We start from the raw sequence: 16,589 nt of genomic DNA on the forward strand, positions 1-16,589 counted from the left end.
CTGGTATGACAAAACATGTATTTTTACTGCTCTAATTACGTTGGTAACCCGTTTACAATAGCAATAAGGCACCTCGGCAACCCCACGAAATTGACATAGAAATGTGAGTTATATTAAAATCTGGTCCCAATTCCGAAATCACTTTAGCCTTAAACAAACAAGCGGTTTCTCTCCATTAACATCTAATCATCTCTTCACAGCTTCACAGATTGACACGGCATTCCAGTTCTGGCGGTTTTTTTGTGACCTATTTGTTGATAACACATTCGTCCCATTCTATACTCCGAGGGTTGACCATAATATTCCCAATACCCACTTTTTATAGATACCGGCAAACTCGCAGCTTTGCTAAAACACATTTCCCTTCATTTCCACTCGAGCCTACTAAGTGTACAGTCGAGAAGTGTTTAGATCTTAACCTGTATCTGAAGGGCACAATCTCCAGATTATACGACATAATACAGAACATTAATCTGCCTTCCTTGGCAAATACAAAATCTGCATGGGAGCAAGACACGGGTGTTCCATATATATATATATATGGAACAAAAATACAAACACAACATGTAAAGTGTTGGTCCCATTTTTTCATGAGCTGAAATAAAAGATCCCAGAATTTTTCCATATGCACAAAAAGCTTATTTCTCTCAAACGTTGTTCACAAATTTGTTTACATCCCTGTTAGTGAGCATTTCTCCTTTGCCAAGATAATCCACCCACCTGACAGGTGTGGCATGTCAAGAAGCTGATTAAACAGATTGATCATTACACAGGTGCACCCTGTGCTGAGGACAATAAAAGGCCACTCTAAAATGTGCAGCTTTGCATACATGACACAATGCCACAGATGTTTTGAGGGAGTGTGCAATTGACATTCAGACTGCAGGAATGTCCAACAGACCTGTTGCCAGAGAATTGAATGTTCATTTCTCGACCATTAGCCACCTTCAACGTCGTTTTAGAGAATTTGGCAGTACATCCAACCGGCCTAACAACTGCAGACCAGGTGTAACCACGCCAGTCCAGGACCTCTACAACCGGCTTCTTTACCTGTGGGATCGTCCGAGAAGGGGCGGTTACTGAGGAATATTTCTTTCTGTAAAAAACCCTTTGTGGGGAAAAACTCATTCTGATTGACTGGGCCAGGCTCCCAAGTGGGTGGGCCTATGCCCTCCCATCACTGCACCCCTGGCCAGTCATGTGAAATCCTAATACCTTTATTTCAATTGACTGATTTCCTTCTATGAAGTGTAACTCAGTAAAACCTTTGAAATTGTTGCATGTTGCGCTTAGATTTTTGTTCAGTATATAAATCATTGGTTCAGGCGTTCCCAAATTGTTCCATGTGTAATTCCCCTACTACAGAGAAGGCAGCCCAGTCACCAGTTTATCAATAATAACATTTATTTGTACAAAAAATATTTTGTACTGTAAAATACATAGCCACTGTATATGTATAAAAATACATGATTAACCTGTTTTAAATCAGACAATACTTGTTTTTCACTGTCAAGCAACCCCTTTTTTTCTTCTTTGATATAAATACTTCAAGTAATTTGTGCATTGATAGCTTAGAAGGCTGAGCACCAGTCTGATCACCATTAGGTCTGGCCTCTTAACCTGTGGTACTGTGGTTTTCCTCAAGTCAGAGATACAGATTTGTATGTTAAAGAAATCCAATGCAACCTCCCATTCTACCTCTATGGAGTTCATGAGGACAGGAGGCGTAAATACTGTGATAGGTCCCTTTTCAGCTTATGTGGGGCATACTGTGTCATCCTCATGGAGTCAGGTCTGACAGGTAGGGATTCTTATGTAAACATGGTGGACCTCTAGAACGGAGTCTCACACACACCACACATAGATGCTGACGCACATGCACACTGGCACACCCTGGCATGTCTAGTTGAGGTTCTGCCAGGTTCCTCCAGGCCTCCTCTATCCCGAGGCAGACCTGTACTCTGGTCAGCCCTGGCATACACACTAAAGGCTGGGTAAGGCATGAGGGTGACAGGGGAGGACTGGGGCCACCCCTGGGGCTCAGAGGGGCAGTGTCACTACAGATAGTGGAGATCCTGATCTGGGCACTGTGGCTTTGGCTGCGACATCTGAGAGGTTGTGTTTGTTGGGTCAAAGGATAGCTGTCCTGGTTCCAATTGGGATGAGCCCACGGAAGGAGTTCTAACTGGCCAGGACACGAGACCTCATCCAGTCCAGACTGGCAGGTAGTCTGGAGGTTAGGAGAAAGAGATGGAAATGGTTTTGAAAATTAAACTGTGTTTGACTGACTTAAGGTTATTTATCGGGAACGTTATAACACACACAAACGGAGGAGGCCCAGGTGTGTCTGTAGTTATGCAGTGTACTCACCCCTCCCCTGTGAGGGCACAACAGGCCTGTACATGCCAGGAGTGGGCTGTGATGGAGCTGAGGGTGAGGCACTGGGAGATCTCTGCCACTGTCATAGAGTCCTTCATGTCCTGCTTGTTGGCCAGAACTAGAATCGCAGCATTCTGAAGGTCCTACACACCAGTCAGACAGGACAGGAGAGAAAGGCAGGGTTACATTCTGTAGGTCCTACACACCAGTCAGACAGGACAGGAGAGAGGCACAATTATCTCGTTTTTATATTCAACATATTTACACGTCTGAGCGTTTCCTGTGGATATCTACAGAATCTCTCCGCTGCGACGACTCAGATAATAGAAAATAGCAGCGTCAGCAGAACATAAACTGAACAGCTCAGCTGTCAATGCACTGATTCACACAGGGGAAATGTTGAAACAACCCATCATGGTTTTGCAATCAGTTTGTTTGCGCTGTAGTGGTGATATGAGTCATATTGAGAGCATGAACATAGCTCACGTGTCAACATGTTAAAGCTGCAATATGTGACTTTTTGGGCCACCTGATCAAATTCATATAGAAATGTGAGTTATAGATCTGTCATTCTCATTGAAAGCAAGTCTAAGAAGCGATTTTATACACCAGCTTCAAACAGCTAAAAATATAATATTTTTGGTTATCAAAAAGATATTTCACAGCAGTTTGGATGGTACAACAATTTTCTACACTATAGATTGCTTGTTTGTCACAAACTGAAATTAGGTTAACTATTAGAATTTTAACAACCAGGAAATGGTGGCGCGATTTCTGTATATTGCACCTTTAAAAAGATACATAAGGTGAGTGACAATGGAACGTGAACCACCTAGAAAACAAAGTGCCCTTATTCTTAAAAAGTAATCCTCACTCATCCACCTGTTGATACAATAAGGAAATTCCAATCGGCTAATATTTCTGGTGTGTCATATACAGGAAAAAGGAAGTTAAGAATGAATAGGGTGCTTTCCTGCATTTGAAACTGGTCTTCAGAAAGAAAAAAAAATCTAAACAGTGAGGTTGAGCTGACCCTCCCCCTTCCCATGATGCCCCCAAAAAACCCAGGTGGTTGTTACCTCATGTGCAAGCATGCGGTGAAGTTCATCTTTGTTCAGATTTAGGCGCTCGCGGTCAGTGCTGTCCACAACCAGAATCACAATCTAAAGAGAGACAAAACAACTGAATACCCTGGCCAAAGGGGACCAACTTACTCACTTAACTTTACCCCTGGCTCTGAGTGCTCTCATCTCATCAACGTTTAATATGACTTCAGTAAGAGTCTAGAGTGTTAGAGGAATACACAGGACAGCAGACTGATATGGTTAGTTCTGTAACAGATGATGTAATAGTGTTCCCATGCATTATCAATGACAACAACAATCAGCTGCTGGTTAAAGTGTAATAACTCAATGTTGGCCTAATCGTTGGACAGCTGAAATACATCTTGTCTCCAGCTGTAGCCATTCAGACAGTCTCGGAGGGAAAGGGAAGTTAAAGCAAAAAGTGTTTAAGCATTAGCAGGGTTCTATTTCTACTCCAGCTGTAACTGGCCAGAAACCAACACACACCTGTACACACTTTGTTACATAAAAAAAACACATGCTGTTCCTCGACAAAGACATTCTGCGGCGCACACACACCGACAGATCCGTACCTCTGTGTTGCAGTAGTAGGAGTTCCAGCTGGCTCTCAGGCTTTCCTGGCCTCCGATGTCCCATACCAGGAAGCGGGTCTTGCGTACAGAGATCTCCTCTACGTTACTGCCAATGGTGGGGGAGGTGTGGACCGCCTCTTTGGTAAGGCTGAGAGGACAGAGTGATTGTTATGACTAAGTGATTATAAATATCATTTGCATAAATTTGACACTTATGTGATCATAAATTATACAAATCTATTTTGATATCACTCACAATTGGTAGAGGATAGTGGTCTTCCCAGCATTGTCCAGGCCCACTATGATCACTTTGTGTTCTATGAGAGAAGGAAAGAGGAAAGTGATTTACACACTTGTACATATGACACATGGATTGCCATTCACAGACCTGTGACCACCAAAGCTAATCAATCATCACCTTGATAACACGTGTGACTGATGGACTCTCTTTGAAGGGTCTAGTCACGGATTCAAATACCAGATATGAAAAACATGGGCAGACATCTTTATTATCCAAAGGGGTCAAAACCTGTTTGTTTGCAGTGTCACTATTAGGTAAAACAAGGGCCATTTGACCCTGGTAGTCAACCCCAGCGACCTCTAACCTGCCATCATCTCATCAACGAGGTAAACAGTACTGATTGACGAAATGTTATTGGTTGCATAATATTAATGCAATTCACTATCACTACCGTTACATAGAAAACAGATAATTACACGGGACACGTGTGCAGAACGTTGACACAGTGAACAGAACATCCAGTACAGACTAGCGCGTGTCCGACAGAAATTAACCAGTTATTGGAAGGTGCCCGGTGTACTTAGAAATTTAGCTACGATTTTGGCTATGCCGAAATTAACCATTTTTTAAACTGTCACTAACGTTATTGAAAATCACGCCTAACAGCTTTGCTTGCGTTCTCATAATTTAAATCCAGTCCATAACAACTCTGCTACAAAACAGCTAACGTTACCAAACCAAGCAAGCAGAAATGATCAGGCACGGAGTGGAGATTACTTAGGAGCAACAATAATAGCAGTAAATTAGCTAAATGTATTCAGGCACACAAATTATTACCTCTGTCTCCGAAGACAGTCATCAGCTTGGTAAAGAGTAGTCCCATATCCACCGGTGATGAGAATGAAGACAACGCAAAGAAATATGAAAATATTTCAAACACAGCAAATCAGATAGCTGTTAACGGTAGCTGTCTAGCTAACACAATAGGCACCCCACACTTCAAGCAAAGATAGCTAACGTTAGCTAGCTAAATAACTGTACTGATAACTAACCCTGTGCTTCGAGGCTAATAAGCCAACTACCTGGAAAACATTAGGTAGCACAGCCTACAAAGGTATTTTTCTGACGTTCATCGACACCAACAAAACGAGATATGTGCCCATGGGTTGTCTATCGATACCAAATTGATTCTGCGATCAAAATAGGCAATGCATTCTTTTACTTAGCTAGCTAGATTTTGGGGGATGATTGGAGCGAGTCACAGAAAAAGGCGGGGCAAAGGAATTCCTCAGCAGCTAAAAGCGGGCGTGGCCACGCTTCTGTAGCGAAACATGACGCAAACGTGACGAATAAAATGAGAGCTCTGATGAACGGGAGGACAACGCCATCTCACCCACACATGGACGCGGAACTACTTTATAGTCCCTCAAGCCTGATTTCAACAGGGGAATTCTACATGTTTAGTAACCAAAAGTGAAACAATGACTGTGACATTCACCTGGAATGTCCTTTCTATTCCTGTGATTGAGATAGTGTTTATCATAAACTTCAGGGCATGACTTTCCCAATTTGAAATGTTGTCTACAATGATGGCAGAAGTGAGATAGTCTCACAACTTTAGGCGCTAAGAAATCTGGATCTTTATTTCACCACAGTGCAGTGTGTAATGTTTTTGCATGTAAACCTCACCCACTGGGCACACACTGGTTGAATCAACGTTGTTTCCATGTCATTTCAATGAAATTATATTAAACCAACTTGGAAGAGACGTTGAATTGACATCTGTGCCCAGTGGGCTGGGTCACTAGCTGATCCCCTTCAATCACATGAATATCCATCAATTGTTTTAAAAACGGCACTCTGCACTAATATCTTAGTTGCCCCGTAAAGTACCGTGTACTTTGACCAAGCCTCATTTCAGGGGAATTCTACAGGTGATATTTATTGATGGAATCAAAAAGTAAAACAATGACTGTGACATTCCCCTGGTATTCCCTTTCTATTCCTGTGAATGAGAATGTGTTTGAATTAACTTCAGGGCTTGACTTTCCCAAGTTAAAATGTCCTGGTGGTAGAAGTGATAGTCCCACAACATGAGGCTTCTGCTTAGAAGTCTGGATCTTTATGGCAGTGCAGGGGGTAATGTGTTTTCCATGTAACTTCAGGATCACTAGCTGTTCCGTTTTTCCATTCCAATCACATTAATATATTTTAGTTACTCTGTGAAGTGTATGCCCCAGTGCTCGTACTGAATATCATAGCCGGATCCCTACTGAATATTGCTGACATCTACCCTAATCCGAACACTGATCAGGCCTCTATTTATTTACATGGGATTCACTCAAGAATCCTGTAATGGTAGGACTCAGTCAGGGGTCACTCTGGGCCATGGTTTGGACATTAGGGAAAGCCTGAAAAACGATGCAACATATGATCGCAGATTCAGGAAGAGGGACCACCACACCCAAACGTCTAGATATTTACTTAACTACTTCATCCTATAGAACATTATATGGTTCTTACTTCCTTTTAAAATGTCTGGAATTAAAAAAAAAAAAAAGTTTCCTCCACAGTGGAGGCATGACAATCCAGGGCACGTCACGCGCTGAGCTGAGTCCTGCGGCTGTTGTGTTTTCAACTAGAGATGAGTCAAAAACCACAAGAGGCTTTCTTCTTTTTTTCCTTCGCAAGAGAAACAGAAACCATATTTTAAGCCATAGTTTATGCAACAAAAGGGGAACTACAGCAAGCTTCAGCTGTTATATGTATTGTTAAGTCATGCACCTGATGAGGTTTTCTGTTATTTGACAACGGCTTCAATCACCAATATACTTAAGTTACTTGTATTGCAAGAATTGAGTGATCATTTAAATGAAAGTATAGCTAATTTAAATGGCAAACTAATGTATTCAGTCATACACCCCTCTAGGTGTAGAGGATGTGAAAGTGTGTGTCCCTGATAATCATCAGTGATTATCAGCTCCCTCTGCTGTTTCGTGGACTTCAGGAAACAGCAGAGGGAGCATCCCCTATCCACATCGATGGGACAGTAGTCGAGAAGGTGGAAAGTTTGAAGTTCCTCGGTGTAAACATCACAGACAAACTGAAATGATCCACTCACACAGACAGTGTGTTGAAGAAAGCGCAACAGTGCCTCTTAAAACCTCAGGAGGCTGAAGAAATTTGGTTTGTCACCTAAAACCCTGACAAACTTTTACAGATGCACAATTGAGAGCATCCTGTTGGCCTGTATCACCACCTGGTACGACAACTGCACCGCCCTCAACCGCTCTCCAGAGGGTGGTGGGGTCTGCACAACTCATCACCGGGGGCAAACTACCTGCCCTCCAGGACACCTACAGCACCCAATGTCAGGAATGCCAAAAAGATCATCAAAGACAACAACCACCCGAGCCACTGCCTGTTCACCCTGCTATCATCCAGAAGGCGAGGTCAGTACAAGTGCATTAAAGTTCGGTACCGAGAGACTGAAAAACAGCTTCTATCTCAAGCCATCAGACTGTTAAACAGCCATCACTAACACAGAGAGGCTGCTGCCTACATACAGACTTAAATCATTGGCCACTTTAATAAATGAATCACTAGTCATTTTAAATAATGCCACTTTAATGTTTACATATCTTACAGTATATACATATGAGATGAGTAATGTATCTTATACCATCTATTGCATCTTGCCTATGCTGCTCGGTCGTCACTCATCCATATATTTATATGTACATATTCTTATTCCATCCCTTTAGATTTGTGTGTATTAGGTAGTTGTTGTGGAATTGTTAGATTACTTGTTAGATATTACTGCACGGTCGGAACGAGAAGCACCAGCATTTTACCACACTCGCATTAACATCTGCTAACCACGTGTATGTGACCTATACAATTTGATTTGATCAAAGGAGTGACACAATGAAAATACCAAGCATCTTTTTTTTTCTGATTGAAATTTTAATTAAAATACGAATTTATCCACAGATTAAAAATGAAAGGCAGAAAAAGCAAAATGTAGCTACAATCAGGCACCAATGATACATGTTCTTTCATCTTTTTAACAATTGCGATAACGCAACAATAAACATTATTTACGAATTATTATTTAATATTTATTTATTTATTTGACTGAAGAAAGGGGTGGGCAGAAGGAGCCCACCAAAGACATTTGTGGATCCTCCATTTAGTTAACTGAGTTAAAGAACATGTTTTGTACCTATCCCCCACCCCCCTTTACACTCCTCTCACTAGCGCTAAAGAACTGAGGACCTTATAAAATGCAAATGTCCACAGAAAAAACACCACTAAAGTCAGTCAGAAATCAAGAAGAGAAGTGCATGGCATCTGACATTCAGACAAGCTAGCTGTTTGGTTGAACGTTTGGGGTGATTTACCACGCAAAATAACTCTTACATAACTGTTAGTGTGCCCTGTAACACGTAGACAACACAAAGCTGGTGCAGAGAAAGCAAGATGGTGGTGGACATCGTGCTGGAGGCTGGAGCGACAGGGTGGGCTACAGTGCAGGGTAGTAGCCAAGAAGACACATACAGTAAAGACACACATATGAAAACAGTGAGTGTGACGAGATAAGACATCCCACCATGACAATGGTGGACGTGGCTTGGCGAAACATTCCGGCACTTGTGATTGGAGTTCTTGAAGTAAAGTCTGAGGGTGTGAGAGACTATTAGGTAGGACATTTCATTCACACGACTACTACTGTAGTGCTGCTTATGAACAGTACCACATTAAAAAAGATGATGTATACTACAGGAGCAAAGCTATCACCCACAGACAGACAGTATCCCTAAAATAGCAGGAAACAGATGGGGACAACCAGACCAGACAAAAACAATTCTATTTAAATGCTATGGCTGAAGCCGGTTAGGGAAGAGGAAGTAATATCTTTGGGGTGTTTCCTTTTATTCTTAACATTAAGGTAAGCGTCAAACGAATAAACCAATTATCTCAATAAACTATTCTGAAGAGTTTATGGCAACTTTTCCACAAGATAGCTTTTAAGGTCTGGGTGACGAGGAATCGGAGGAGAGGGACTCAAAAAGCTTAGGATCCATCCTGAAAGTGTCTGAATCCTGAAGCTGAGCCTGAAGCTGTGGGGATAGAGACCCTGATGCTCTGTACTGTACATGGGACATACAACCCTGTTTAAGACGGCAGAGGACAGACATGACAGACTACAGCTCTATCAGCCTTCACATTCTACACTACAGAGATTAAGCCATACAGATCACACAATGATGAATTCACAATCATAATGATAACTGTCCTCGTGCTGTCAGTTCTGTAGGATTCCATGGTATTCATGCAGTAGTACTAACAAAATAAACTAAAAAGAGACCAACCAAACTGCTTTTCTTCTCAAAACATAAATAAATTGAATATAGCTAAAATAACTGAATGAGGTGGATGGCATCTGGCAGTTGTTTTTTTCTTTACAGCGTACTCAACAATGAGAAAAGTACCTCTTTAATAGGGTTGTAAACAGATTAATTCATGAGCCTCTGATTGGCATGGCCCCCAAACCCACCCTCCTCTCCCTGCTAACCCCCTAGCCCTAACCGTGAACTTCCTCCCTCCCTCCCCTTCCTCCCCCAGTCTGTCCGTCAGCCTCAGAGCCCATACGTTGTGATGTGTGTTCAGCGGATGTACACGTCCCTCCCCCAGTCCTCCTGATTCTTGTTGCAGCCCATGTTGGCGCCGGTGTCCCCGGGTTCCTGGCAGTACCTCTCCCTTAGCTTGGCCCGGCCATGTTGCCCAGGCTGGGTGTGGGAGGGCATGGGAGGGTGGTTGAGGTTCTCCTGGTCCGGCTCGGCCCCCTCGTCTTCCCAGGAGGCCTGCCGGCCGTGGTGCTGGGCCAGGTGGAGGCGGCTGCCCCCGCCCCCTACCCCGCGGTACATCTCAGACTCCTCGTAGGGGTCGGTCTCAATGTCCATGCAAGAGTCCCCTGCTTCAGTGTAGGCCGAGTCCCGACTGCCCTGAGTCTCCGAGTCGAAGGTGTCCTGCCGGGACAGGCCCCTCCCACCCCCTGCCCGTAGCTGGCCCCGTGAGGAGTGCAGGTAGGTCTGCTGCTTCTGCTGCTGGTGCTGCTGTGGTTGCTGCTTCCCTCCCTGGTCACTCTGGTAGTCATGGAGACTGCCGCTACCACCGCACTCCGACAGAGGCCCTTCCCGCTTCTGTTCTCCGTGCACCAGGTACGGCCCCTGCAGCGAGCCCCGCCCACACCACACGCCATGCAGAGACACAGTGAGACAGACAGAACAAGGCCCAGGCAGTGGGTTAGTCAACAGGGTTAGGACAGGTTAGGGTGCAGTCAGATAAAACAAGATATCAGTAATGCCAGTCAGTCAATTCACAATGCAACACAAAGAGGTTGACAGTATAACGATGAATATATTTATGCAGTACTTAAAAGACACCGTGTAAATAATTACTTGGTCAAAGTGACATTCTTTTTTGTATTTAATACATGCACACAGACTCTTTTCCATAGACTACAGAAATGTGTTCATTCATCATCTGTAAGACAAACAACCATGCAGTCATTAGGCAAGCAAAACACCATGTCCAGCACCTGGCTGCAAAACCAACAGTGCCCTCTTCTGGCTGATTTTTCACAGCAGCTCAAATGATGTTTCAACTAATTGTGATATCTCTTCATTCACAAGCATGTTCCTCATCCTAAGTAGCAAGTATCACGTTCTGTTTAACTCAGCACAATGAACAAGACACTTTAGAGTTGGGTCAAGCCAACATTTGGCTAATCCTTGCTAATGACTTTGAATAGGCAGAGCTTAGTCACACCCATTGACAGGAAAATAATAAGTGAACAAAATCTCCTCCATCTGAACGAATTGTAATGAATCTATACAGCCGCCATTGTCTTTTGTCAGATTGTGTTACTCTTACGCGACGCTCGGGCCCTCAACCGAGACAGATCAGTGCAGGCGGAATCGACGCGCTATCTGACGTAAGACAATGTACAGCCAGCCGCACCATATCAAATACGACCTATTGAAATCAGAGAAAGCACTGTTCATAATAGTGCATTTATGTCTAAATGAACACGATTAAATCAATTCTGTGGGTATAACTCATTGACATATGGAAGCAGCTTGGACACTTGCACAAGGTCTTGGACTATGACCGTCATGAGTCATGCTGTATGTATTTGGCTGAAGCCAGTGGCTGATTGGAGATGAGACCCAGGTTATCATTTTTCTGCTGGATAGAGTTTCCTGTGTGAATTAATGAAATAGGACATTCCTATTAGTCAGGGCCCACATCACTTTACACACACATGCGCACACGCATATGCACGCTCTCACACACACACACACACACACACACACACACAGCCCATCCCTGCCACGCCACGCCACGCAAATCAGAAAACTAGAAACTATGCCACAAAAACAAGGCACACATTGGCCAAGCAGCCGAGATGATTCGCTCCTTTTCAGGGACGGTGCCATGGCAACACGGAGAAGGGAAGTAAACTGGACACCGTTTTCCAGACGATAAAGGAGCGCTGAAGAAAGGAGGCCAGGCAGGAAGCCCTGAGGTTGGGTAAGGGGCACACAACTCCATTTTCTCAACCAATTACAGTAAACAGGGAATAGGCAACAGACCAGAGACAGAGGTACTGTACCTCTCTAACTGATGGAAGGATGATGGAGGATTTTCATTTCATCCAATAACTGCCCCCGTCAATTCATTTCACAACTCCAATGTGATTGTGTGTGTGTGTTATTCTCCTGAAAACCCTCCCCAGTGCTGGTTTGGTCTGGATCCAGTGTCCTGCCCATATAAACTCTCCTTTGCTAATTTTGCTGTGTGTGTTGCTCTAACATACTGTGTCATTTGCAGTTTTCTCGAAGAGGACGAAGCTCTCTGTTTGTGTGTGGGTGTTTTCTAATGCAGAAGGCTTTCACAGTAATGTGTGGGGCCTATACTGTTCCGAGTACTCTGATGTGTGTGTGTGTGTGTGTGTGTGTGTGTGTGTGTGTGTGTGTGTGGTGTTTGTAAGTGTGTGTGTGAATATGAATGTCTGTGTAAGTGTGTGTATGTGCTATTGAGTTGGATCCAATGTGATGGACCCAGTACACACTCTCCAGTAAACAGCCCCCTCCATCTCTCCATGCATGTGGTGTTTCTCTAGACAGTATTATGAATGAGGATGTGGTCTAAACAATGTGATTAGGCTCCTTCTTTCAGGTCAAGGAGAGGAATGGAGAGAGGGAGGATGGGAGGAGATATATCTGGAGAGCAGGCAGCCGGGTTTGGATTAGGAAGGGGGTGTCGCTCCCCCTGAGCCGTCCCCCGTCCCCCACAGCTGGCCTTTAGAGGGCGTGCTCGGCCACGTTCCCATGCTCGGCCCCGGGGCCATCCAGGCCGGGCCAGAACTCCAGGTTGCGGCGCAGGGAGGTGAGCACCTGTACCTGCAGGTTGGAGACGGGCTCTGGGGAGGCGGCCAGGGCGGCCGTGGCCATGGTGCGGTTGAGGAGGGGGTTGGGGGGGTTACTGCTGGGGGGGTGCGTGGCCTTCCAGTAGGCCTCCAGGTAGTCAGCCAGATGCTCACAGGCGTCCTCCAGCTGGTTCTCATCCAGGATGATGTCAAACAGCTCCTACATACAACACAGAGGGACATTATGTCAGTGTCTCACCTGTCAACGTCAGAGATTCAGCCAACTACCTAAAAGGGCATTCATTTCAATGTTAAGCCAATGCCATTGTTCAGACTGGTCATTGTGAATTCATTTGTTCAGGGCAAACAGCATGTAAGAACATGGGCCTTTCGGCCACAGAATCCAGGGTCACAGACAGACACTCACAGGGGGGCACTGGGCCAGCTTGTCTGCTGCCACCATCTGCACGTTCAGGTGTTTGGCCTGGGACTTCCCCCGGGATTTAATGAGCCTCTGGAGGACCTGAAGGGAAACAGGCAACAACATACCGCTGGTCACTGACAGAGATGTCACATCTACAGACATTTCAGTCACATACATGCCATTTCAGTAGCACGTGATCGAGGAAGTCAATCGACCACAAAGTCACTCCTCTCAGAGGGTACCTTAGGTGAGGCTATTTTGATGTAGACGATGATAGGAGCCAGGGAGGTCTTAGCCAGCTGAGAGGGGTGGTTGATGGTGTCTGCGTCTAGGGCAACCAGCTGCAGGGTGCGGGCCAGCTCAAAGATACGCTCAATCTCACTCTGCACCTCCGCTATGTGGTAGAGAACAACATGGAAATGCAATAAGTAACAGGGTGTAGTAGGTGCCTGAACACACAGAGTATACAAATTGAATTGGTTGTCAAATCTCAATTCTGTCCACATTTAAATCCCTTCTGGAGTATACAGGAGATCAGTGGGACTATTGCCACTTTGATAACTCATATTTCACACACACACACTCACCATTTCAAAATAAACAGGATACATACACGCACATGCAAACGTGGCATGTTAACACTATCATGCATGTCAACATTTTGGCAAGAGGTTCAGTGCATGGGAAACAGAACCCATCGCATTAGATATTCCATTTACACGCCACTAAATGGAACACTGGGGCATTCTCATTCTGTTGCCACTTTCCAACGAGTAGTAACAGATGTTTTGCACTGGTAAATATAGATCTCCAACACAACTTTTTATATCAACTCAAACTCGGGAAGGAAGGAGGCTTGTGAGAATGAGATGCCTGTGGCGGCACTTGGTATACTGTTCTGAACATGTCAATGAATAAAATCATCTGAAAGTGATGAAGTGTAATAGCATTCGCTGTTAGAGCTATCAGGCATTGCAAACGTGTCAGTCTGTTTGGATGTTCTCGGCTTTGTACACTCTTATTCTCCTTCAGCAAAACCCTAGAAGAGCCTGTATGGTTTTAACATTTATCATACGCTCAGATGTGTGTACATTTTCTTGGGGGGGGGGAAGGGGGGGGGTGTTCCAGCCACAATTACATTATCTCTCTGTGGAGCTTCTGGTAGCAACCCCAGCCACAATGACATATACAGGGGACAGGTAATCTGCAGAGGGGCTGCAGGCTTCAGACGGTCTCCCTCCGAAGGGCTGAAGTAGAAAGGGAATTAAACCTGCAGGTGGAAGGCAGCGACCAGAAGCTCAGCAGAGATAAGAGAAATGAACTTTACCTAAAATAATGAAAACCTAACAAACTGTCCTAGCTTTTATTAACCTCCACATTTCCTCTATTTACACTGCATCTCTGTGAAGAATGTGTTCCTTGGATCAGAGATTGGTAGTAACCAATGATGTACGGTATATAAACACATGAATATATGAACGTCTAATTGTGTTTTGAGTTTCAGTATGCATACAGGCTCCTTGTAGGTAAAGTGTTGTTGCATGTTGCTTTACAGTAGGGTCCCTGATTCTGGGTCACAGGGTGGGAGGCAATGGGGGATGGAGGGGGGAGTATCATCTTCCCCTGTACACTCCTCCCTGATCACAGTTGCCCCCCCAGGCCCGCTATCACATTTCCCCTGAACCCCAGACAGACAGACAGACAGACAGCAGGCAGACGCTCAGCTGAGCAGCCTAGAGCCACCAGACCCACTGAGCACTCATTCTGCTGTGTAATTAGTCTACTCTTTCCAAGCCTTAGTTCAAATTGTTATTACTGCAAGCAACAGGATTTCACAAACATGTGTGAGGAACAGACAGGCAGACAGATGCATGAGGTCTGAGGGGATGAGGAGAGTGAGAGACAGACAGACAGGGGAGGAGAACAGAGAGAAAAAGCTCCTGGTTGTTTTCCTCGTGGGGTTGAGAGCATACATACCCAGTACGTCTGACAGACGTAGAGCGAGTGGAGGGAAGGTGGAAGAGAGGGACAGGTGGGTGGAGGGTAGGAAAAGACAGGATGGAGAAAGAGAAGAGGCCAGATCAGAGAGGGACAGCGAGTAATTAAAGGTAGAAGGCTGACAACCCTTTCAGGTTCCTGTGGACAGGCTACACTGCCCCACTCTGCTCAGCTAGCCTCTCCCCTAGAGGGGCCTTGCTGTTCTGTGCTTAGCCCTACTCACTGATATTGAAGACTATCTATGCCAAATGGAGTGGCTTGATGACCTAAGTAAAAACATTTGTGTAATTCAATGAAATTGACTATGAGGGTCCCTACTGTATGTTATCAATAGATGCTAACATCCAATATTCCCTGACCTTTTGTTGACCTGGTAGCTATTACCAACAGGAACAATACTTTTAAATATCTTTCTCCCAATATTCGGAGAAAGGTAAACACCAGTCATTGTCCAAGTACAAACTGGTATTTCATTTAGAGTCGGGCAGGTCATCAGCAGGATCAAACACTTACACAAGCTAAGATTGATATATGACAACACTGATAGTGAAAGGTAACAACACAATAGCCCAACGGATGATAAGAAACATGAACTAACAAAGCTTTTTGAAATGTATCACGTGGGTGTGTGTATCACGTGGGTGTTATTGTGATCAATGGTTTTCTTACAAGAAAAGGTACAACGATGTCTTGCCCTACAGGTCCTGTCTTACCCAGGCTGGAGCGGGTGCTGGAGCGCTCGATGATGGTGTGTTTACTGGGGTTGTTGAGGACCGAGCGCTTGGCAAGGGAGATGTCTGCGGTCACCCGGGTGATGGATATCCTGGAAGAAACACGATCAACCAATCAGGGCTGAGAACTGGAAACGTCTAAAAGCACTTTAACTAAATACTAAGTTGAAGACATTTTCAACCTTTACTAAATATGGTAAATATTTCAGTCGTGTTCTCTGGCTGGCCTGAAACTCACCTGCCCTCAAACTTGTGCTTGAGAAAGTCAAAGAGAGCCTTTTGCATCATGTCAGTCACCTGGTGGGAGACGAGGAGAAGAAGAACAACTGAGGCGTGGAATATGACCGGTATAATAGACCATGAAGAAAGTTGGGGAGATTGAGCTACACAGTAGCCTTACCTCGTAGCCCTTCAGTGACGGCCCCACTAGAATGATGGGTCTCATGGAGGGGACCACGTCGTAAGGGGGGACATGCTCCATCTGGGTCAGGCAGGAGAGCACCAAGAGCGGGGTGAGACACTATAACCACTGTGTCTGAACAAAGACATACACACGAACAGAGCTCACGCACACTCTGAGACGCACAATCTACAGCCACTTTGTACGCACACGTACGGAGCTGCACAATCTACCGCCACAGAAACACACACATAAATCAACATTATGTCAACACTCTCCCTCTCTCTGTACAGTGTACTACAGTCTGAATGATATATAAAGC

At 44.7% G+C, this 16,589-nt stretch overlaps 2 protein-coding genes across 8 annotated transcripts in view; both read right to left on the minus strand.

Moving 5' to 3' along the window:
• Positions 1 to 1,386: 1,386 nt before the first annotated feature.
• LOC106600984 (ADP-ribosylation factor-like protein 5B) lies at positions 1,387 to 5,535 on the minus strand. The gene is made up of 6 exons (XM_014192800.2): positions 5,115 to 5,535; positions 4,293 to 4,353; positions 4,037 to 4,184; positions 3,459 to 3,542; positions 2,371 to 2,522; positions 1,387 to 2,230 (listed from the first exon to the last, which is right to left on the minus strand). The coding sequence occupies exons 1-6, from the start codon at positions 5,158 to 5,160 to the stop codon at positions 2,182 to 2,184; spliced, it is 540 nt and encodes a 179-aa protein (XP_014048275.1). The 5' UTR covers positions 5,161 to 5,535; the 3' UTR covers positions 1,387 to 2,181.
• A 2,687-nt stretch (positions 5,536 to 8,222) lies between these two features.
• The window catches only part of LOC106600985 (voltage-dependent L-type calcium channel subunit beta-1), a 36,536-nt gene continuing 28,169 nt past the window's right edge, over positions 8,223 to 16,589 (minus strand). For 5 of the 7 annotated variants that reach the window (XM_014192803.2, XM_014192801.2, XM_014192805.2 and 2 more), the window contains 8 exons: positions 16,268 to 16,348; positions 16,106 to 16,164; positions 15,850 to 15,959; positions 15,116 to 15,124; positions 13,381 to 13,532; positions 13,142 to 13,237; positions 12,749 to 12,934; positions 8,223 to 10,510 (listed from right to left, as the gene is read on the minus strand). In XM_014192803.2, coding sequence (XP_014048278.1) covers positions 9,947 to 10,510; positions 12,749 to 12,934; positions 13,142 to 13,237; positions 13,381 to 13,532; positions 15,116 to 15,124; positions 15,850 to 15,959; positions 16,106 to 16,164; positions 16,268 to 16,348 — 1,257 coding nt within the window. In that variant the 3' untranslated portion in view covers positions 8,223 to 9,946. The remainder of the gene's footprint in view (positions 10,511 to 12,748; positions 12,935 to 13,141; positions 13,238 to 13,380; positions 13,533 to 15,115; positions 15,125 to 15,849; positions 15,960 to 16,105; positions 16,165 to 16,267; positions 16,349 to 16,589) is intronic. The other 2 variants (XM_014192807.2, XM_014192802.2) reach the window with 1 other exon arrangement.

This window comes from Salmo salar, chromosome ssa03 (genome assembly GCF_905237065.1).
Source record: "Salmo salar chromosome ssa03, Ssal_v3.1, whole genome shotgun sequence".
NCBI classification, from domain to species: Eukaryota; Metazoa; Chordata; class Actinopteri; order Salmoniformes; family Salmonidae; genus Salmo; species Salmo salar.